Here is a 15,488-nt window from a genome sequence, read left to right on the forward strand (position 1 = left end):
GTGCCAGGGCTGGGCACCTCTTTCAGGAAGAACTTTTCCTTAATATCCAACCTAAATCTCTCCTGGTGCCACTCGCCACTTCCTTTAAGCCAGAAATATCCCAAGCTGGCCAGTGAGCCATGTGGGCCAGGGTTGCAGAGCCAGGCAGGAACATCAGGAGGACACAAACAATCCCACCACGATCTGATTTGGGTCTTGCTGTGATGAGGAAACTTTTAATTGCAATAAACAGGAGAATATGGCGAAATCACAAAGCACTGGTCTCATCCCAAGGCAAACAAAGCTCCCCAAGCTGCACATCTGTGAAAATGCCTGTGATGAGGTAGCACCACCGTGAACACTTATGCATTTATGCAGGGGGAAGGTGCAGAGTGTTGTTGTGATCATGGACACACAGATCCATTTTAAACAGACCCCCTGCTATATAAGGGGGGGCTCCACAGTTTCTTTCACCAGGTGAAAGAAGGAAACATTCCCAACCAAGCCACACCTGAGCAACTCACCAGCAAAAATGGCTCCAGGTACATTTTATTTCAGTTTTAAAGGACTTCCAGTGCTGGGTGTGTAGGGTGACAGGAGATGATGATGATGGGGTGGTTCTGTGGTGGGCTACACACACTCCTTACCATTCCTAAATTAAAATATGGCACTTTCTAAATCCATGAAACAGAAAACCTTTCCCTGAAGTGTGATACTAATCCACTAATTAATCTTTAACCTAAAGTGGGCATGGAGAGTGTTGCGAGCTTAAACAAGAAGATCAAGCCACAGTTATAATAGTTACTATTACCATAAATGTTGGCATAGATAATAAAACTCATATTTGAAACTTCAGACAGGGATAAGGATGATGTCTAATAATGTCCAAGTCCTACAGGCTCCAGGGCATTCCTCCTCCTAAGGGTCTTTGTTTTTGCTGGGCTTTGTGGTCTGTGTGAGCACAGGTGGACATTCGTGTTGGATGTCATGGGCTGAAAACCTTTAGGCTTGACCAAGACCACCAAGTCCTAAAGGGACCAAAAGCAGCTGGTCACAGCACAGGTGATGCCACCAGCTCTTGTCCCAACAGGGGCAGGGACAAGGCCTAGAGGAAAACATGAGTATGTCAGGGAAAACCACAGGGACACCCCTTAGTTTTCATGGAGTAACCACAATTCCCGCCAGGAAGACGCTGCTGGTCTCACTGGGGGCAGCCCAAGCCCGAAGGGTAGATCCAGTGAAAGGATCCCTTGATTTCGGGGAGGGCTGAGGCCACCCAGTGTCCAATAGGGCACCGTGGAAGGTGAGCATGGATCCAGCACGGGCAGAACAGGCTGGGAATGAATTCCCAGGTGCCATCTCTTCCTCAGCACAGTCCCCAAGGACTTCCAACACCTTCCTCTCCACTTTGCAGGGTCCTGGCTCTCTCCTCTGACCATTGCTGTGATCACGCTGGGGCTGCAGTGGCCACAGGCAGCTGCCACCTTCCCGGCCATGCCCCTGTCCAGCCTGTTTGCCAACGCTGTGCTGAGGGCTCAGCACCTTCACCTCCTGGCTGCCGAGACCTACAAGGAGTTTGTGAGTGCTGTGGCCTGAGGGTACCTTCTCGTGTTTCCTTGATGGCTCCAGGACTGTAGAACTTCCCAGACAATTCCCAGCTGTTGGGAAGCTCTCAGGGAGGAGAAGGAACCTTAACAGGACAGGGCAGGTTGTGTCCCACCAGCCTGTCACCTCTCTGTCTCCTCTCTGATGCCTGATGCCTCCTTGGGGCCATTTCCACCTGTGCCCAGACCGCCTGCACAAGGGTAGCTGGGAGGTGGCACAGATATTTTGCAGGATTTCCCTCTGTTGATCACCTTTGTCCCTGGGAGGGTCTGAGTGCTTAAACCCAGCAAGTCTCTGCTGCTACCTAGGAGCTGGCACAGGCTGTCCCTTTGGCATGGGTTGTCCCTTTGGCACAGGCTGTCCCTGGGGATCATCTCCTCCTTGGGATAACCTGTACCAGGTGTGTTCTGTTCCTCCTCCTCCTGCAGTTTGCCTGGAGCAGTGTATGCCCACCCTTGTGACACCCTGTTCCCTCTGGCGACACTGAGTCACCTGCTGTCCACGGGCACAACTGGCCCTTGCTGAAGAGCACCTTGCCCTAGGGAGAGGGAGACCTTCAGGGCAGCTGTTGTGCCAACACACAAACTCCTGTTTCCCAGCTCTCCACTCTGTCCAGAAGCACCTCCTGTCTCCCATTTATTCCTTGCAAAGAGGAATCGTGCAGGACAGCTCAGGAAATCTCTGTGCTCTCCTCTAGTCCACGGGCAGCAGACCTGAGTGTATCTGGGATGTCTCCACAGGAACGCAGCTACATCCCAGAGGACCAAAGGCACACCAACAAAAACTCCCAGGTAGCCTACTGCTACTCGGAAACCATTCCTGCTCCCACGGGGAAGGAGGATGCCCAGCAGAAATCGGTGAGTTCTGACCTGGGGCAGGCACAGACCTGTCTGTAGAGTCCCCACTGCAGGATCAGAGGGTTTCCACCTGTGAGACCTTTGGTGTTTTCACCCTCCTCTCTCTTTGCTGTTTAAACCCTGCAGACTCTTCTGGGTTACACTATAAATCATATTCCCAGCTCCAGCATGAGAACACTGCTGTCTGCACAGGACCTGGGGCTGGGTGGTGACCTCAGCCTGCAAACAGGAGCTGCAGGAGCAGTGTCCCTCTCTGGGTCACTCCAGGCTGCTCCAGAGGGAGCAGGACACTCCACCAAACACCATACCTACTCAGCTTTGCCCCTTTCCTGCCTCAATTTCAGGACATGGAGCTTCTCCGGTTTTCCCTGGTTCTCATCCAGTCCTGGCTGACCCCAGTGCAGTACCTGAGCAAGGTGTTTACAAACAACTTGGTTTTTGGCACCTCAGACAGGGTTTATGAAAAGCTAAAGGACCTGGAAGAAGGGATCCAAGCTCTGATGAGGGTAAGTCCCAGTATGACTGTGGAATAACAGAGATCTTCCAGGCACAGGGCACTCTCAGGGATCCACAGACCATGAGAAATCTCCCTGCCTTCCACAGGGAATCCTTTGGACTTTGCTTCCCTTTATTATCTAAAGATCATGACCTGACCCCCGCAGTGCACAGGTCCCATCACTAAGGAGGGTAAAAATACAGGACAGGTGTTAGCACAACCCCTCAGGGAGCAGATTCCACTAGGAATCGCAACATTCCAATCCAAAATCTTTCCAAACCCAGCACCAAGGAATTCCCAGTTGCTGAAATACATTGGACAAACAGCAGCACAATGTTTGTTACATCTCCAGACACAGTACTTTGAAACAGGTAAATTTTCCAAGGTTTGAAACCTCACAACATTTTATAAACACATTTTTGTGCCGGGAAGGACTCGCTATGATGTCTTCCTCTTCCATTAATACAACACTCCAAGCTGAGAGCTGGAGGGTGATCTCTCCAAGGAAGATCTTGTCAGAGAATCCCAGAATGGTTTGGGTTGGAAGGGACCTCAAAGCCCATCCAGTGGGCTGTCCATGCCATGGGCAGGGACATCTTCCGCTGTCCCAGGCTGCTCCAAGCCCCATCCAACCTGGCCTTGGACACTTCCAGGGATCCAGGGGCAGCCACAACTGCTCTGGTCACCCTGTGCCAGGGCCTGCCCACCCTCACAGGGAGAATTTCTTCCTGAGACTTAACCTGAATGTCCCCTCCTTTAGTTTAAAACCATTCTCCCTTGTCAGTCTCCCTCGCTTTTAAAGCCCCTCTAAGGTCTTCTTAATTTTGGGTTTGTTGTTTTAAATTAAATTGCCCATTATCTGCCAGGTCACCCTTCAATTATGCTTATTCTATAAGTTTATCTGCCAACATCACCCTGAAGCTGTAGCTGTGAGAAATGAATCTGGGCCATTATTTTCATTTTCTAGCAGTTAAACAGCTCTGCAAGTCAGGCCCTGTGAGCACACACAGAGCTTCTGTGCTGGAGTAAGAAGGCAAAGGAATCAGGACCACTGCAGATTTTGCTCTGCATTCCATGTGTGTTTGGGCATTGGGAAGCCACACACAGAAATGACACAAATATTCCTTTTTCACAAATGTATGACACTTCTTACTTCACCAAAATCATTCTGATGATTTTGCACAGCACAGCAGGGGGAGTGGCTGATTACGGATCTCCAGATGGAGATGTGGGGCTGGATCAGAGCTTTGGGAAAGTGGGGGAAGACAGAATTATTTATGCAGTTCTCCATCCCTTTGGCTGGAGGGGCTGCAGAGAGCTCCTGTGATTTTGCCTTTATCTTAAGCCCCAGGACACTCCTGCCTCCCCGCAGCCCCGTGTGTGTCACTGGCACACTCAGTGTGGCATCACCCCACACTGCGTTCTGCCACAAACACGCTCAAAAACACGTCTGAAATCCCATTTAAGAGCGAGGGGGAATCCCCCTGACCTGTCCCAGAGCTCGGCAGGAGGTTTGTCCCTGGGAGACGCCCCTCCCGGAATGTCCCTGCTGTCCCGCAGGAGCTGGAGGAGCGGAGCCCGCGGGGTCCACAGGTGCTCAAACCCACCTACGAGAAATTCGAGCTCCACCTGCGTGGCGAGGACGCGCTGGTCAAGAACTACGGGCTACTGTCGTGCTTCAAAAAGGACCTGCACAAGGTGGAGACCTACCTGAAGGTGATGAGGTGCCGCCGCTACGGAGAGGGGAACTGCGCCCTCTGAGCCCACCCGGCTCCTGGGAGAAGAAACTGGAGAATAAAACTCTCTACTGCTGACACGAGTCTGGCTTTTGGGGACACGGGATGTTCGGGGGACTGGGAGGGGCGAGATGCCACAGTGGGGTGAGGGTTTGGGGCTGGGAGGTATATTTTGGGTTGGAGGATGAGGATTTGGGGCTGGGGAGGGGGGATTTAGGTCTGAGAATTTGCTTGAATTTGGAGCTGGGGGAAATTTGGGGCGGAGTTGGGACCAGGGGATGAGGATTTGAGGCTGGGAGGTTGGATTTGGGGATAGACTTGGGGCTACAAGGTGCATATGGGGTGGGGCACAATTGGGGCTGAGGGGGATGGATTTGTGGCTTTGGGGGAGATTTAGAGGTAGATTTGGGACTGGGTGGTGGATTTGAAGCTGGAGGATAAGGATTTGGGGCTGTGAGGGTGGATTTGGGGCTGAGGGTGTTTTGGGGCTGGAAGGATGAATTGGGGCAGAGTTGGGACTGAGGGGAGTGAATTTGTGGCTTGAGAGGGGTTTGGGGGTAGATTTGGGACTGAGCAGCAGATTTGGGGCTGGGAAAGTAGATTTAGGGTCTGAGGAGGGTGGGGCTGGGGGGGGTGAATTTGGAAGGAGCCAAGTCCAAGGTGGTCTTGTTTGGTGGCGCTCACGAGGTGGATGCTGGTGCCAGCCTTGGCACAAGCCAGCCCTGAGCAGAGGATTTTCCTGTCACTGCATTTGGGAACACCACGGCTTCCCTGGGGAGGCTCAGTTTTGTGCCCAGAGCCCACTCACCTCAGCAGGTTCGGGCACTTCTCAACACAAACCTCATGGCAAAGAGGGAAAAGCTGACAGCAAGGGAAGCCCTGGGCCTGCAGAGTCATGCTTTGTTATTGAAGCAACTGAAATGAGGGCACAGAGAGGTGTCCCCAAACACCCTTGGTTGTTTTAACTCATTCCCAGTGCTCAGGTCCATCACTGCTTGTCCTTGTGGTGCCATTTCCTGAGACCCTGATGTGCTCCCGTTTGTCCCACAAAAAGGAGGGTTTGCATTTTCTTGTCTGCTTGGAAGGATCCATGTCCAGGGTAGCCTTGACTTCTCTGGAGCGGCTCCTGCTGTGAGCCAGTCCTGGGCACTGCCAGGGAATGGTCACAGTCCCCAGGCTGCCAGAGTTCCCACAGGGTAGGATTGTTGGGGTATCTGTGCAGGGCCAAGGGTAGGACTGGATGATCCTTGGGGATCCCTCCCAGCTCTGGCTATTCCGTGGTTCTGACTCCTCCTGCAGTTTGCTTGGAGTAGTGTCTGCCCACCCTTGTGACACCCTGTTCCCTGTGGTGACATTGAGTCACCTGCTGTCCCCGGGCACAGATCCTTACTGAAGAGCAGCAGCAAAACTGGAGCATTTTGGGGTGTGACACAGCCAATACCCATCAGATTTTTTGTTTGTCAGTTGAGAAGATGGAATTTCTGCTGGTTTGCTGCCTCTCCACACTCCCCCTCGCAGCCCCTGCTCTCCAGCCCCTTCCAAAGCCACAGACAGCTGACCTGACCAGTACTCCCCCCAAGGGAAGTGAGCAGCAGAGTCAAACAGAAAGCTCTGTTCCTGCAGAATCATCCCCCAGCTCCCTTGGGACAGGGTGGGAGGGAACTCGGCACTCTCTCTCCACAAGGACCCGTCCAGCCAGATGGAAAGGGGAACAGACGGGGATTTGGAAGGACTTGCTTGGGATGACAGTGGCTGGGTGTCCTCCTGGCTCACTGCCTCATGCTGTCAGTCAATCCTTCCAAAGCAGAAACATTTCCAAGTGGTAAATTCTGGGGAAGCTGCCCTTTATATATAACAAAATTATGTGCATAAGGATGAAACTAAAACATGTTGTAAAGACGAATTTATGCTTGATTTCTCTCCCAGGCCAATGAATCATCTTTGGAACAGTTTGACCTCAAAGAAGTTTTGTCTGATCTCAGTTTTAATGATGCCACTAAATTAAAGAAGCTCTGTCTTCATCGTTTCCACACGTTTTGCAGTGTTTTATTAGGGATTAAAGTTTAATGTTATGAGACACCGTGTGCGTCACATCCAATGTCTGCTTCTCCTCCAAATACGTAACAGCAACAAAAATGGGCAATAAACCTAAATGCTACTAAAATTAATCTTCCAAATAAATGCTGGTTTTGGAAAGGAGGTGTTTTCCTGTCAACTTATTGAGGTCAGCTGTATCTGGAACCAGCAGAGCTGCAGGATTATTTAGACAGAGTATCAGAGGTGTGCAGCACTTCAGAACAACAAAAGGAATGAAACCTCCCTGCAGGAGCTCATGTAAAGCCCAGAGTTGTTGTATTGTGTTATTTAGTTTGTCCCCGTTTTTCCCCCATTTATGGTTTCATCCCAAATGGTCTCCCCTTCCCTAAATGTCAATCCCATCCCCACTCCTCCCAAATCCCTAGAAATTTCCTTGTCAATCCCCATATCCCCTCCTTGGCACCTTGTCTGTCACTCAACTCTCCAGCCCCTCTCTCTAGAAGCTTCCATGAAGGGCATCGAGTGATTGGCCAAGAGCCAGGGGTCCTCCCCTCCTCAGCTCCCTGATATGTTGTTCTGCTTGTCAATTACTTCATGTCCCACTCCCCTCTATCCCCCCGTTGGTGGACAGCCAAATCCCTCCCTTGTTTCCACCCCCTGAGGAAAGGGGCTGCTGCAGTCTACTCGGGGCTTTCCAGCATTGTATCCCCTGAGGCCAGGAGTTCCCCGGAGCTACCAATAAACCTTGTGTGAAAAATGCGTACTTTATGGTTGGCTTTTCACAAATATTACAATGAATATTATACGTGTAATGTTAGAAAGTTATGCTGTATTAATTCTCTTAAGTAGTGTGTTAAATATATGTTTAGGCTATAACACAATGTTAAAATAGAAACCATGCTATATAAGATACTTTTTAACTAGCTCAAGAAAGAGATGAGATAATCAAGAAACTCTTCACACAGAGATAACAGCGACAGGGCCTATAAAGAGTTACTGCCTCCTTATCGGAAAAGACAAACATTCTTCCACATTCTCTCCGTCTTTATGGGACCACCAGGATTAAGGGGAAGAAGTTGACAAAAACCAGAAAAGCTCTTAATTTGCAAGGAATTTATGCATCATGTATAAGATATATGAATATGCAACAGGCTATTGCTTTTAAGAGTTACTCCTTTGTTCACAAGGCATGCTCGTCATGGCTTAAGTGCCCGAGAGCATCTGGACATCTGTAATTCTTTGCTTTTTATTGTCTTGTAATTGTCCTAACTCTAAATTTTTATTACTCTAATTGTATTACTATTTTTATAACCATTTTATTATTATTATTAAAATTTTAAAAACCAAGTGATTAGCGTTTTTCACACTTGGATTTGTACAACCTGGATTGCCTCCTCCCGCTTCCCTCACCATCACCAGCAGTGCCTTCCAAGGAAAGGGCTCACAACCCTTAGCTGCTCTTCCACACTCCTGCAGCCGCTGTGTCGGAGCTAGCAGGGAAGCACCAAGAAGACTCTTGGTGGACACTGCGGCACAGAGTTGCTCTGAGAAAACTGGAGGTGGAAGGTGTCTTACCAGCAGGAGTAGTTGTGGGACTCATTTGCACAGGCACAGGAAAAGTATTTCTCTAAGAAGAAAAAAAATAAGCCTTGTAAGGAAATGTGTTGAGCCACAAGAGCCTTGTGAACCACAGGTGTTGAACCCCGAGTAGCTGAGGCATTAACATTACATAAAACAAAGGTTCTTTCTACTTTCAAACATTAAACGGAATAAGATTTTGTAACCTGGTAATGAATGAACATCTGAGGCAGCTCAAGCAATGGGAAAGGGGTCCAAGCTCACCAAATCATGAAGGGAGGGGGATGTCTTATTTCATAACAATCTCCTGCCCAGATATTTTGACCTCACTTTGGAAAAATAAAAAAGCTTGAGGATAAGCCACAGGAATTATGTAAGATCCCTCATGAAATGAGAGAAATGTAGCCTGTTTAACAAAAAAGAGAGCAAAGGGGTGATTTGCTACAGGAGAAATCACCTGGCTGAGCTTGAACCACAAAGGCAAAGGTAAAGCAAAATCCCATGTCTGGACACAGAACTTGGAGAACTCCCAAGTGGGAAGATGTGGTGATTCACAAGGGAAGAGAGCAACCAGGGAACCTGGCCTCTGTGAGGGTAAATCCCTACTGGTGCAATTTCTATATTCTATTGGCTTACAAATGCATCAAAATATGAGATTATCACCATCCCCAGCAGAGTGACCAGGGGGAATTCTGCCCCGCTGAGGTGAGACACCACCTGCAGAGCTGCATCCAGCCCTGAGGTCTCCAACACAGGAAGGACGTGGAGCTGCTGGAGTGAGTCCAGAGGAGGCCATGGAGCTGCTCTGGGGGCTGGAGCCCCTCTGCTCTGGAGCCAGGCTGGGACACCTGGGGATGTTCACCTGGAGAAGAGAAGGATCCAAGGAGACCTCAGAGCCCCTTGCTGGGCCTAAAGGGGCGCCAGGAGAGGAGAGGGATTTGAGACAAGGGATGGAGGGACAGGACAAGGGGGAGAGGCTTCCCCAGGGTTAGATGGGATATTGGGTAGGAATTGCTCCCTGTGAGGGTGGGGTGGCCCTGGCAGAGGACTGAGCAGTTGGGGCAGGGCAGGCTCCATTCATGGTAACAGAATCACAGAGTCAGTGAGGTCAGAAAAGCCCTCCCAGATCATCGAGTCCAACCTGTGCCCAATCCCCACCTTGTCTCCCAGCCCAGAGCACTGAGTGCCATGGCCAGCCATGTCTCAAGCACCTCCTCAGACAGTGACTCCACCACTTGGGCAGTCTATTCCAATGTTTAATGCTTCTCACTGTTAAGAAATTCTTCCTATAGCCCAACTAAACATCTCTGGCACAACTCAAAACTATTTCCTCTCCTCCTGTCCCCGTTCTCTGAGAGGAGAGCCCGACTGCCCTCCAGGCTGCCCCTCATGTCAGGGAGAGACAGAAGGTTTCCCTTGAGCCTCCTTTTGTTCAGACTGAACAACTCAGCAGAAAAGAAACTGCTTTTACAAATACATCAGCAAAAAGGGCAGTAACAAGGAAAATTTTAATTCAGTGGGGTTTTCATCGTCAGTGGGGTTTGATCCACCAGCTCCATCCCAGGGGTTTAATCCTTGTCAGGTCAAATGTGAGTCCTGCTTCTGGCACCAGACACATGAGCACATACACATACACACAAAAACATGTGCACAGCCCTGAACATACACAGATCTTTCTCCCCGCTCACAGTACACTCTGGCTGCACAAAACCAGCATTTATTAGGAAATAACCTCCAAGGAAAGAACTGTGAAGGAAGTAATATTCAATGAGAGCCAAAGAAATAGCAGTAATGAAATAGCCTCCAAGGCAAGAACTGGGATCCAAGGAAATAGACAAGGGAATAACAATCAGGGATTAGAATCAAAGGAAAGTCTCAGTTATTCCTGTATAGGTTCAGGAGCTGGAGAAGAAGTGTTTGCATCCATCCTCTTCCCCTCACTCAAGTTCTTCACATTGTATCTCTTCCTGCAAGACATCTGTGTTGTCCTTCTGCATTTGTACCTGCAATTCTTCTTTTTAGTAAGGACATCCATGATGTATTGAACCAACAGCAATTCAGCTTCGCTGAGCTCAGGCAAGTCCTGGAAATTGCCATGGAAGGGAAGGATTTGGAGAGGTGAGGAAGAGCAGGCGGTGCGGGCAGAGGAGCAGAACTGGCATCTGCTCCCTGCCCTTACCTGCTCTGCACCCTCTGCCTCCTTGTACTTGTTCTTCCTCATCTCTGTTGCAATTTTATAGACAACCTGAAAACTGCTGGGAAAATCCACAAACGACAGAGGTTCATGTCTGAAAAGGAGACAGAGGAGTCCTTTAACTTTATTCGAATGAAGGGAGAGAGTCCACCGGGGCGCATGCCAGTGGAGTTTTCTCCCACGGGGTTTCAGAGGACTCAGCCACCCTTTTATCCCAAATACCCGGCTGCACGATGCCCTCTTCCTACCCCCACTGGCTGAGGATTTGGGAAGGTGCAGCCTTCCCGAAGCGCCTAACATAAATCCCCCATTGAACCTATTGTTTTATCCCAAAGTTCAAAAGTTCAGGCTTATGCAGACCCTTGTCTATCTTAGGAGCCAAGCTGTCTGGGTCTGCAATAAACCTGCTACTTGAAGATTACAGTAGAGACATTAGGACCCATTTCAAAGGCGTTAACATCCATACCTTCAACCCATCAAATTATTCGTAAAGACATTAGCATACATCTTTCATCTCAATACCGAGGAAAATGAACAAGGAAATGAGGCCAAGGAGGGCTGTAGGAGGTGCAGCATCTCTCTCTGTTCGTTGTCATTTCAGCCGAGACAAGGAAGATGAGGGCCCAAAAACAACATCCCGGGCGGGCACAGTGCTCTCGCTCGGGAGGCCATTTCGCGGAGCTTCTCGAAATGCGACGTGTTTGAAACACACAGCCCCGCCTGGGGCCGGGAGAGCGCGGGGAGCTTCCCGAAAGCCGGGCAATGTCGGAATGTCCGCCGGGAGAGCCTGAGGGAGCCGCAGCGCCAGTGGCGGGAAGCGCTGCGAGCCTGAGGGGCGGCAGCTCCGCCTCAGCGCGCATGCACCGGCAGCGGCGGCGGCCGGGCCGGGCCGAGCCCGCTGCAAGCGCCGCTGCAGCCGAGCCCCTGAGGCGAAGCGCTCCGGCCCCCGGGCGCTGGAGGCGGCAGCGCCGGGACACCGGCGGCAGAGCTCCCGCCGCGGCCGGAGCGCCACATCAGCGCCGGCAGACACCGAGGGGCAGCGACCGCCGTGCAAAGGAAGCCGCGGGCAGCTCTGGGGAGGCCGGCACAGCCCCGCAAGCAGCGCCCAGAGAGGCGCCCCGGCCCGGCCGGGAAGCGCGGCCCCCCCGGCCTGAGGGAAAACGCGCGGGCCAACAGCTCGGGCCGGGGCGGCTCCGGCAGCGCTTGGGGCAGGGCGGCCTCCAGGCCTGGCCACAGAAGCACGAAGATTCGTTCTGTAAGAAGCTGCTGGAAGCTTCCAGCTTCCACAGTGTCCGGCAGAGCCAATCCCTTATGGCTGCAAATATGGATGTCTACCCTGGAGCCCACTGGCATTACCTCTGCCAGATACGGCTGAAGGTTTTGGCACCTTCTCAAGGCTGAGCCAATTAGAAATGGCATTTACACCTTTGTGGTAACAGATTTATGAAGAAACCAAAATCAATTTGTGACAGAGTTTTAATTTTGACTTGAGAAGAGCAGGAGTAAGAACATGTAAGGTACTGATGCCTCCTTTCAGGGTCCCAAGCTTTTGCTTGCCCGCACCACAGTTTTACACAGAACCTGAAAAAATCAGAGAGGGAAAATAGGGATAAAAAGAGAAAGCAGCTGGTGATGGAGGCTGTGGGCAGCAGGGCTGCCTGTGCTCTGCCCTGTCTGGGAAGCAGCTGCTGGAGGAGTTGGGAAGGGGCAATTTCCAACGCTGCAAAGCAACGGAGTGAGCGAGGTGAATGGGGAGAAAAAGGCTTCTGGACATCCCATCCCCAGAGGCCCCTGCTCCTGCTCTGTAAGCAGGGAGGTTTGGCCAGGGAGGGCTGCAGCAGGTGCCAGCACCTCTCCCTGCTCAGGGGTGTGTCAGCAGAGCCTAAGGAAGATGGGGAGCCCCAGCAGGGATGGCAATGGCTGGCAATCCAGGGAATGAGCCCTGCATGCAAAAGGCAACTGGAGAGGATGAGAGTGGGTTCTTCACCAGCCACTGTGGGGAGGGAGCGGGGAAAAATAGGGCAGAGCCATCAGCAGAGGAGACTGTTCTGGGAACACAGAGGTATTGCTCGTGCTCACAGAAATTTGGGAGTGCACTGGAGCCCAAGCCATCCATCCCAGTGCCGGAGCGGGAAGGGCAGGTTGGGCTGGGAGCCCCTGGCCGTGCCCAGCGCTGTCTCTCAGGAGCCGCTTTCCCAGGGCTCCCCCAAACGCGACGTGTTGGAAACACAGCCAGGGGAGTCCTGGGCAGCGGCACCTGCGTGGCTGCGGGGCTCCAGGAAGAGTTGCTCTGCACAGGAAAGACTCTGGTGGCACAGCAGTGGCATGGGCAGGGAGCAGTTACCTTCTCAGCCACGATTCCCTGGTGTGGCCAGGTTGGGAATCAACTTGATGGGACAGGAATCGCATCTGGGGATGGAAAATGGGAGATTTGTAACATCAGTTTTCCTGTAATATTCTGCCAAACAGGAGAGGGCAAAAGCTCTCATTGCTGTTTGGCTGGAGGCAGGAGAGCAAAGCAGAGCAGGGGAGAGCTGGGACACAAGGCAGGACAAGCTTCCCCCAGGCAGGCTGGCCCCTGCTGAGCTGGCTGCTGTGGATGCTGCCACAAGCTCCAGGCCTGGAAAAAACATCTCCTGTGGCAGCCAGCAATGCAGGGGCATCTGGGCACTCCAGCTACAAGACAGACAGCCGTGTGTCAAACAAGATATTGGTTTACGTGGAAGGAGATTTTCAGCATCACAGCAATGATAATGAAGAGACATAACAAAACCATGAACATGGCCATTTCCAATGTTTGCTCGGGTTTCTGCTTAAAGAAGAGGTAAGAAGATCACAGGGGGCAAGAGGATTGATCCTTCCATTCTCCCTTGCCCAGAAGGACACACGCAGCAGTGCCTGCAGCTCTCCTACCTTCTCTGTGGGCTCCTGATCCTCCTCCAGAGCTGTGCGCCTGGAGATTTTCTCTTGCAGAGGACACCGGCCCATGAGGTCATAGGCTCCCTGGTTCTCGTGCCTCTCACTGAGCACCTTTAGAAGCAGCCCGGTCTTTGAGACCATCTTGGCACAGGCCAGCTTGAGCTGGGGCAGGCTGCAGTCTATCCTCAGAGCTCGCTCCACGTGGGCCATGAAAGTCTGCAGGCCTTTGTCCGGCACCAGCAAGCGCAGGTGGTGATCAACCATGGTTTCCCAGCGTTCTCCTGGAACCGGTGCAAGGTCTGGACTTTGGGGGCTCCAAGGTTTATTGAGGAACCTGGATCCTTCTTCCTGTTGCTCCCAGGGTGTGTCTGTGGTGTCAGGGATGATCAGGCGGTGCCCACCGAGGGAGGAATGCTCCTCTTCAGCCGTGGCTCCTCCTCTGCTGCTCGCAGCGGGGCGGCTCTGAACCAACGGGTCAGAGAGAAAATCCAGGTTCCTGTTCAGATGCTGCTCAACTTTGGGCTCTCCCTCTGCTTTCCCAGGGCTCAACACCTGGTAGAAAAGCCGATTATGTCCAACCCAATACTGGCTGCCCTGCTTCTTTGGCTGTTTGTGAGAATTGACATAGTTCTGCCTTGGAGCTTGATCTTCCACCTCGTCTCTGAGGGGTCTTTCTACAGACTTGTCATGAGTGGGGTTTAACCCACCAGCTACATCCCAGGGGTTTAGTATTTGCCAATTCAGTCCTGAGTCCATTTGCTTCTGCTGGCTGTCCTGCTGCTCTTTGATAGTCATAATGGAGTTCTGCCTTGGAGCTTGACCTTCCACCTCACCTCTGAGGGGTCCGTCAAGAGACTTGTCATGAGTGGGGTTTAACCCACCAGCTACATCCCAGGGGTTTAATGCTTGCCGGTTCAAATGTGACTCCTGCTGCTTGTCATCCCAGCTTGAGGGTGTCTTGTCCACCACATGCTTCAGCCTGGCAGGCTGGGGCTGGTGTGGGACAAGGGGTTTTGCACTCTTGATGCTTTCAGCCTTGTGCAGCTTCTTCCTGAGCTTGGCCCTCAGGTCATCAGCACTTGTTTTGCCTTTGTGCCCCAAGAGATGCTGAGGGGGATATGAATTTGTTCTGGAACTGTCCAGGCTGCTGACATCACCCTCAGTGCTCAGGGTCAGGGTAACCGCGAGCGTCACAGTTCCATGATCTCCCAGCGAAGGCTCCTTGGGCTTGAGGCTCAACACTGGGCTGCTGTTCAGCTCTCTGCGTCGGTCCATGTCCATTATTTCTCCCCGTGTCTGTAGCAGAGTTGTGCGAGCTGGAGAACACCAAGAGAGCAGATCAGCGGCTGGGCACAAACACAGGCTCAGAGGTTACCTCGAGCAGCAGGAGCTCATCTCAAGCCCAGGGAGCGCAAGAGCAGAGTGGGGGATGTGTTGTGGAGGGGAGAAGAGCCCTTCAATCCATCCCATTATCCCCCTGGGGCAGAGCAGAGACCTGGTTCCTTCCTGGTGTCTCCTGGGTTCTGTTTGGATGGGAAGGAAACATCCCTGGCGAATGGGATAGCTGCCAGAGAGGTTCCCACAGCTCCAGATGGGCAGGCTTGGGTTGCTCTGCAGGAGCCAGTGAAGAGGCAGAGACCCCAGAGGAAAGATCAGCATGGCAACGGGGGCGCAGACTGGCAGGGGAGGAACGCCCAGGGACTCCTTTGCTCCGGGGCCATTCCCAAGAGCAGCAGCTCAAGCTGCTACACCATGAAAAACTTCCTCAAGGGCGCCAGAGCTCTGGGACTGTGCTATGGGAAACCTGGGGCTGAGCCAGGGAGAGAAGCCAGCTCCCTGGGGACCTTGGAAACCTGGCTGTATCTGTTTGCCTGGCCCTGCTGTGGACAGGATGTTCTGTGCCCTGTGCCCAGCTAGAGCAGGACGGTGCTTTGCTCCCCCTGCACAGGCCAACGAGGGGATGGCGGTGCTTGGTGTTCACCCTGCAGAGCACATCTTTATGGCAGACACTGCCTTCCAGCACCAGGGAAGGGCACGGGGCATTCCTGCTTTCCTTGCCTGGGGCCATGGTCAGCATAGGAAATTCG

General features: G+C 52.2%; 1 protein-coding gene across 1 annotated transcript; it reads left to right on the forward strand.

Moving 5' to 3' along the window:
- Positions 1–420: 420 nt before the first annotated feature.
- On the forward strand, positions 421–4,748 carry LOC137486674 (somatotropin). The gene is made up of 5 exons (XM_068212104.1): positions 421–521; positions 1,394–1,557; positions 2,325–2,441; positions 2,786–2,947; positions 4,498–4,748. Exons 1-5 carry the CDS (start codon positions 512–514, stop codon positions 4,696–4,698), a joined length of 654 nt encoding a protein of 217 aa, XP_068068205.1. The 5' UTR covers positions 421–511; the 3' UTR covers positions 4,699–4,748.
- The last annotated feature ends 10,740 nt before the right edge of the window (positions 4,749–15,488 follow it).

The sequence above is a fragment of the Anomalospiza imberbis genome, chromosome 22 (assembly GCF_031753505.1).
Source record: "Anomalospiza imberbis isolate Cuckoo-Finch-1a 21T00152 chromosome 22, ASM3175350v1, whole genome shotgun sequence".
Classification (NCBI taxonomy): domain Eukaryota; kingdom Metazoa; phylum Chordata; class Aves; order Passeriformes; family Viduidae; genus Anomalospiza; species Anomalospiza imberbis.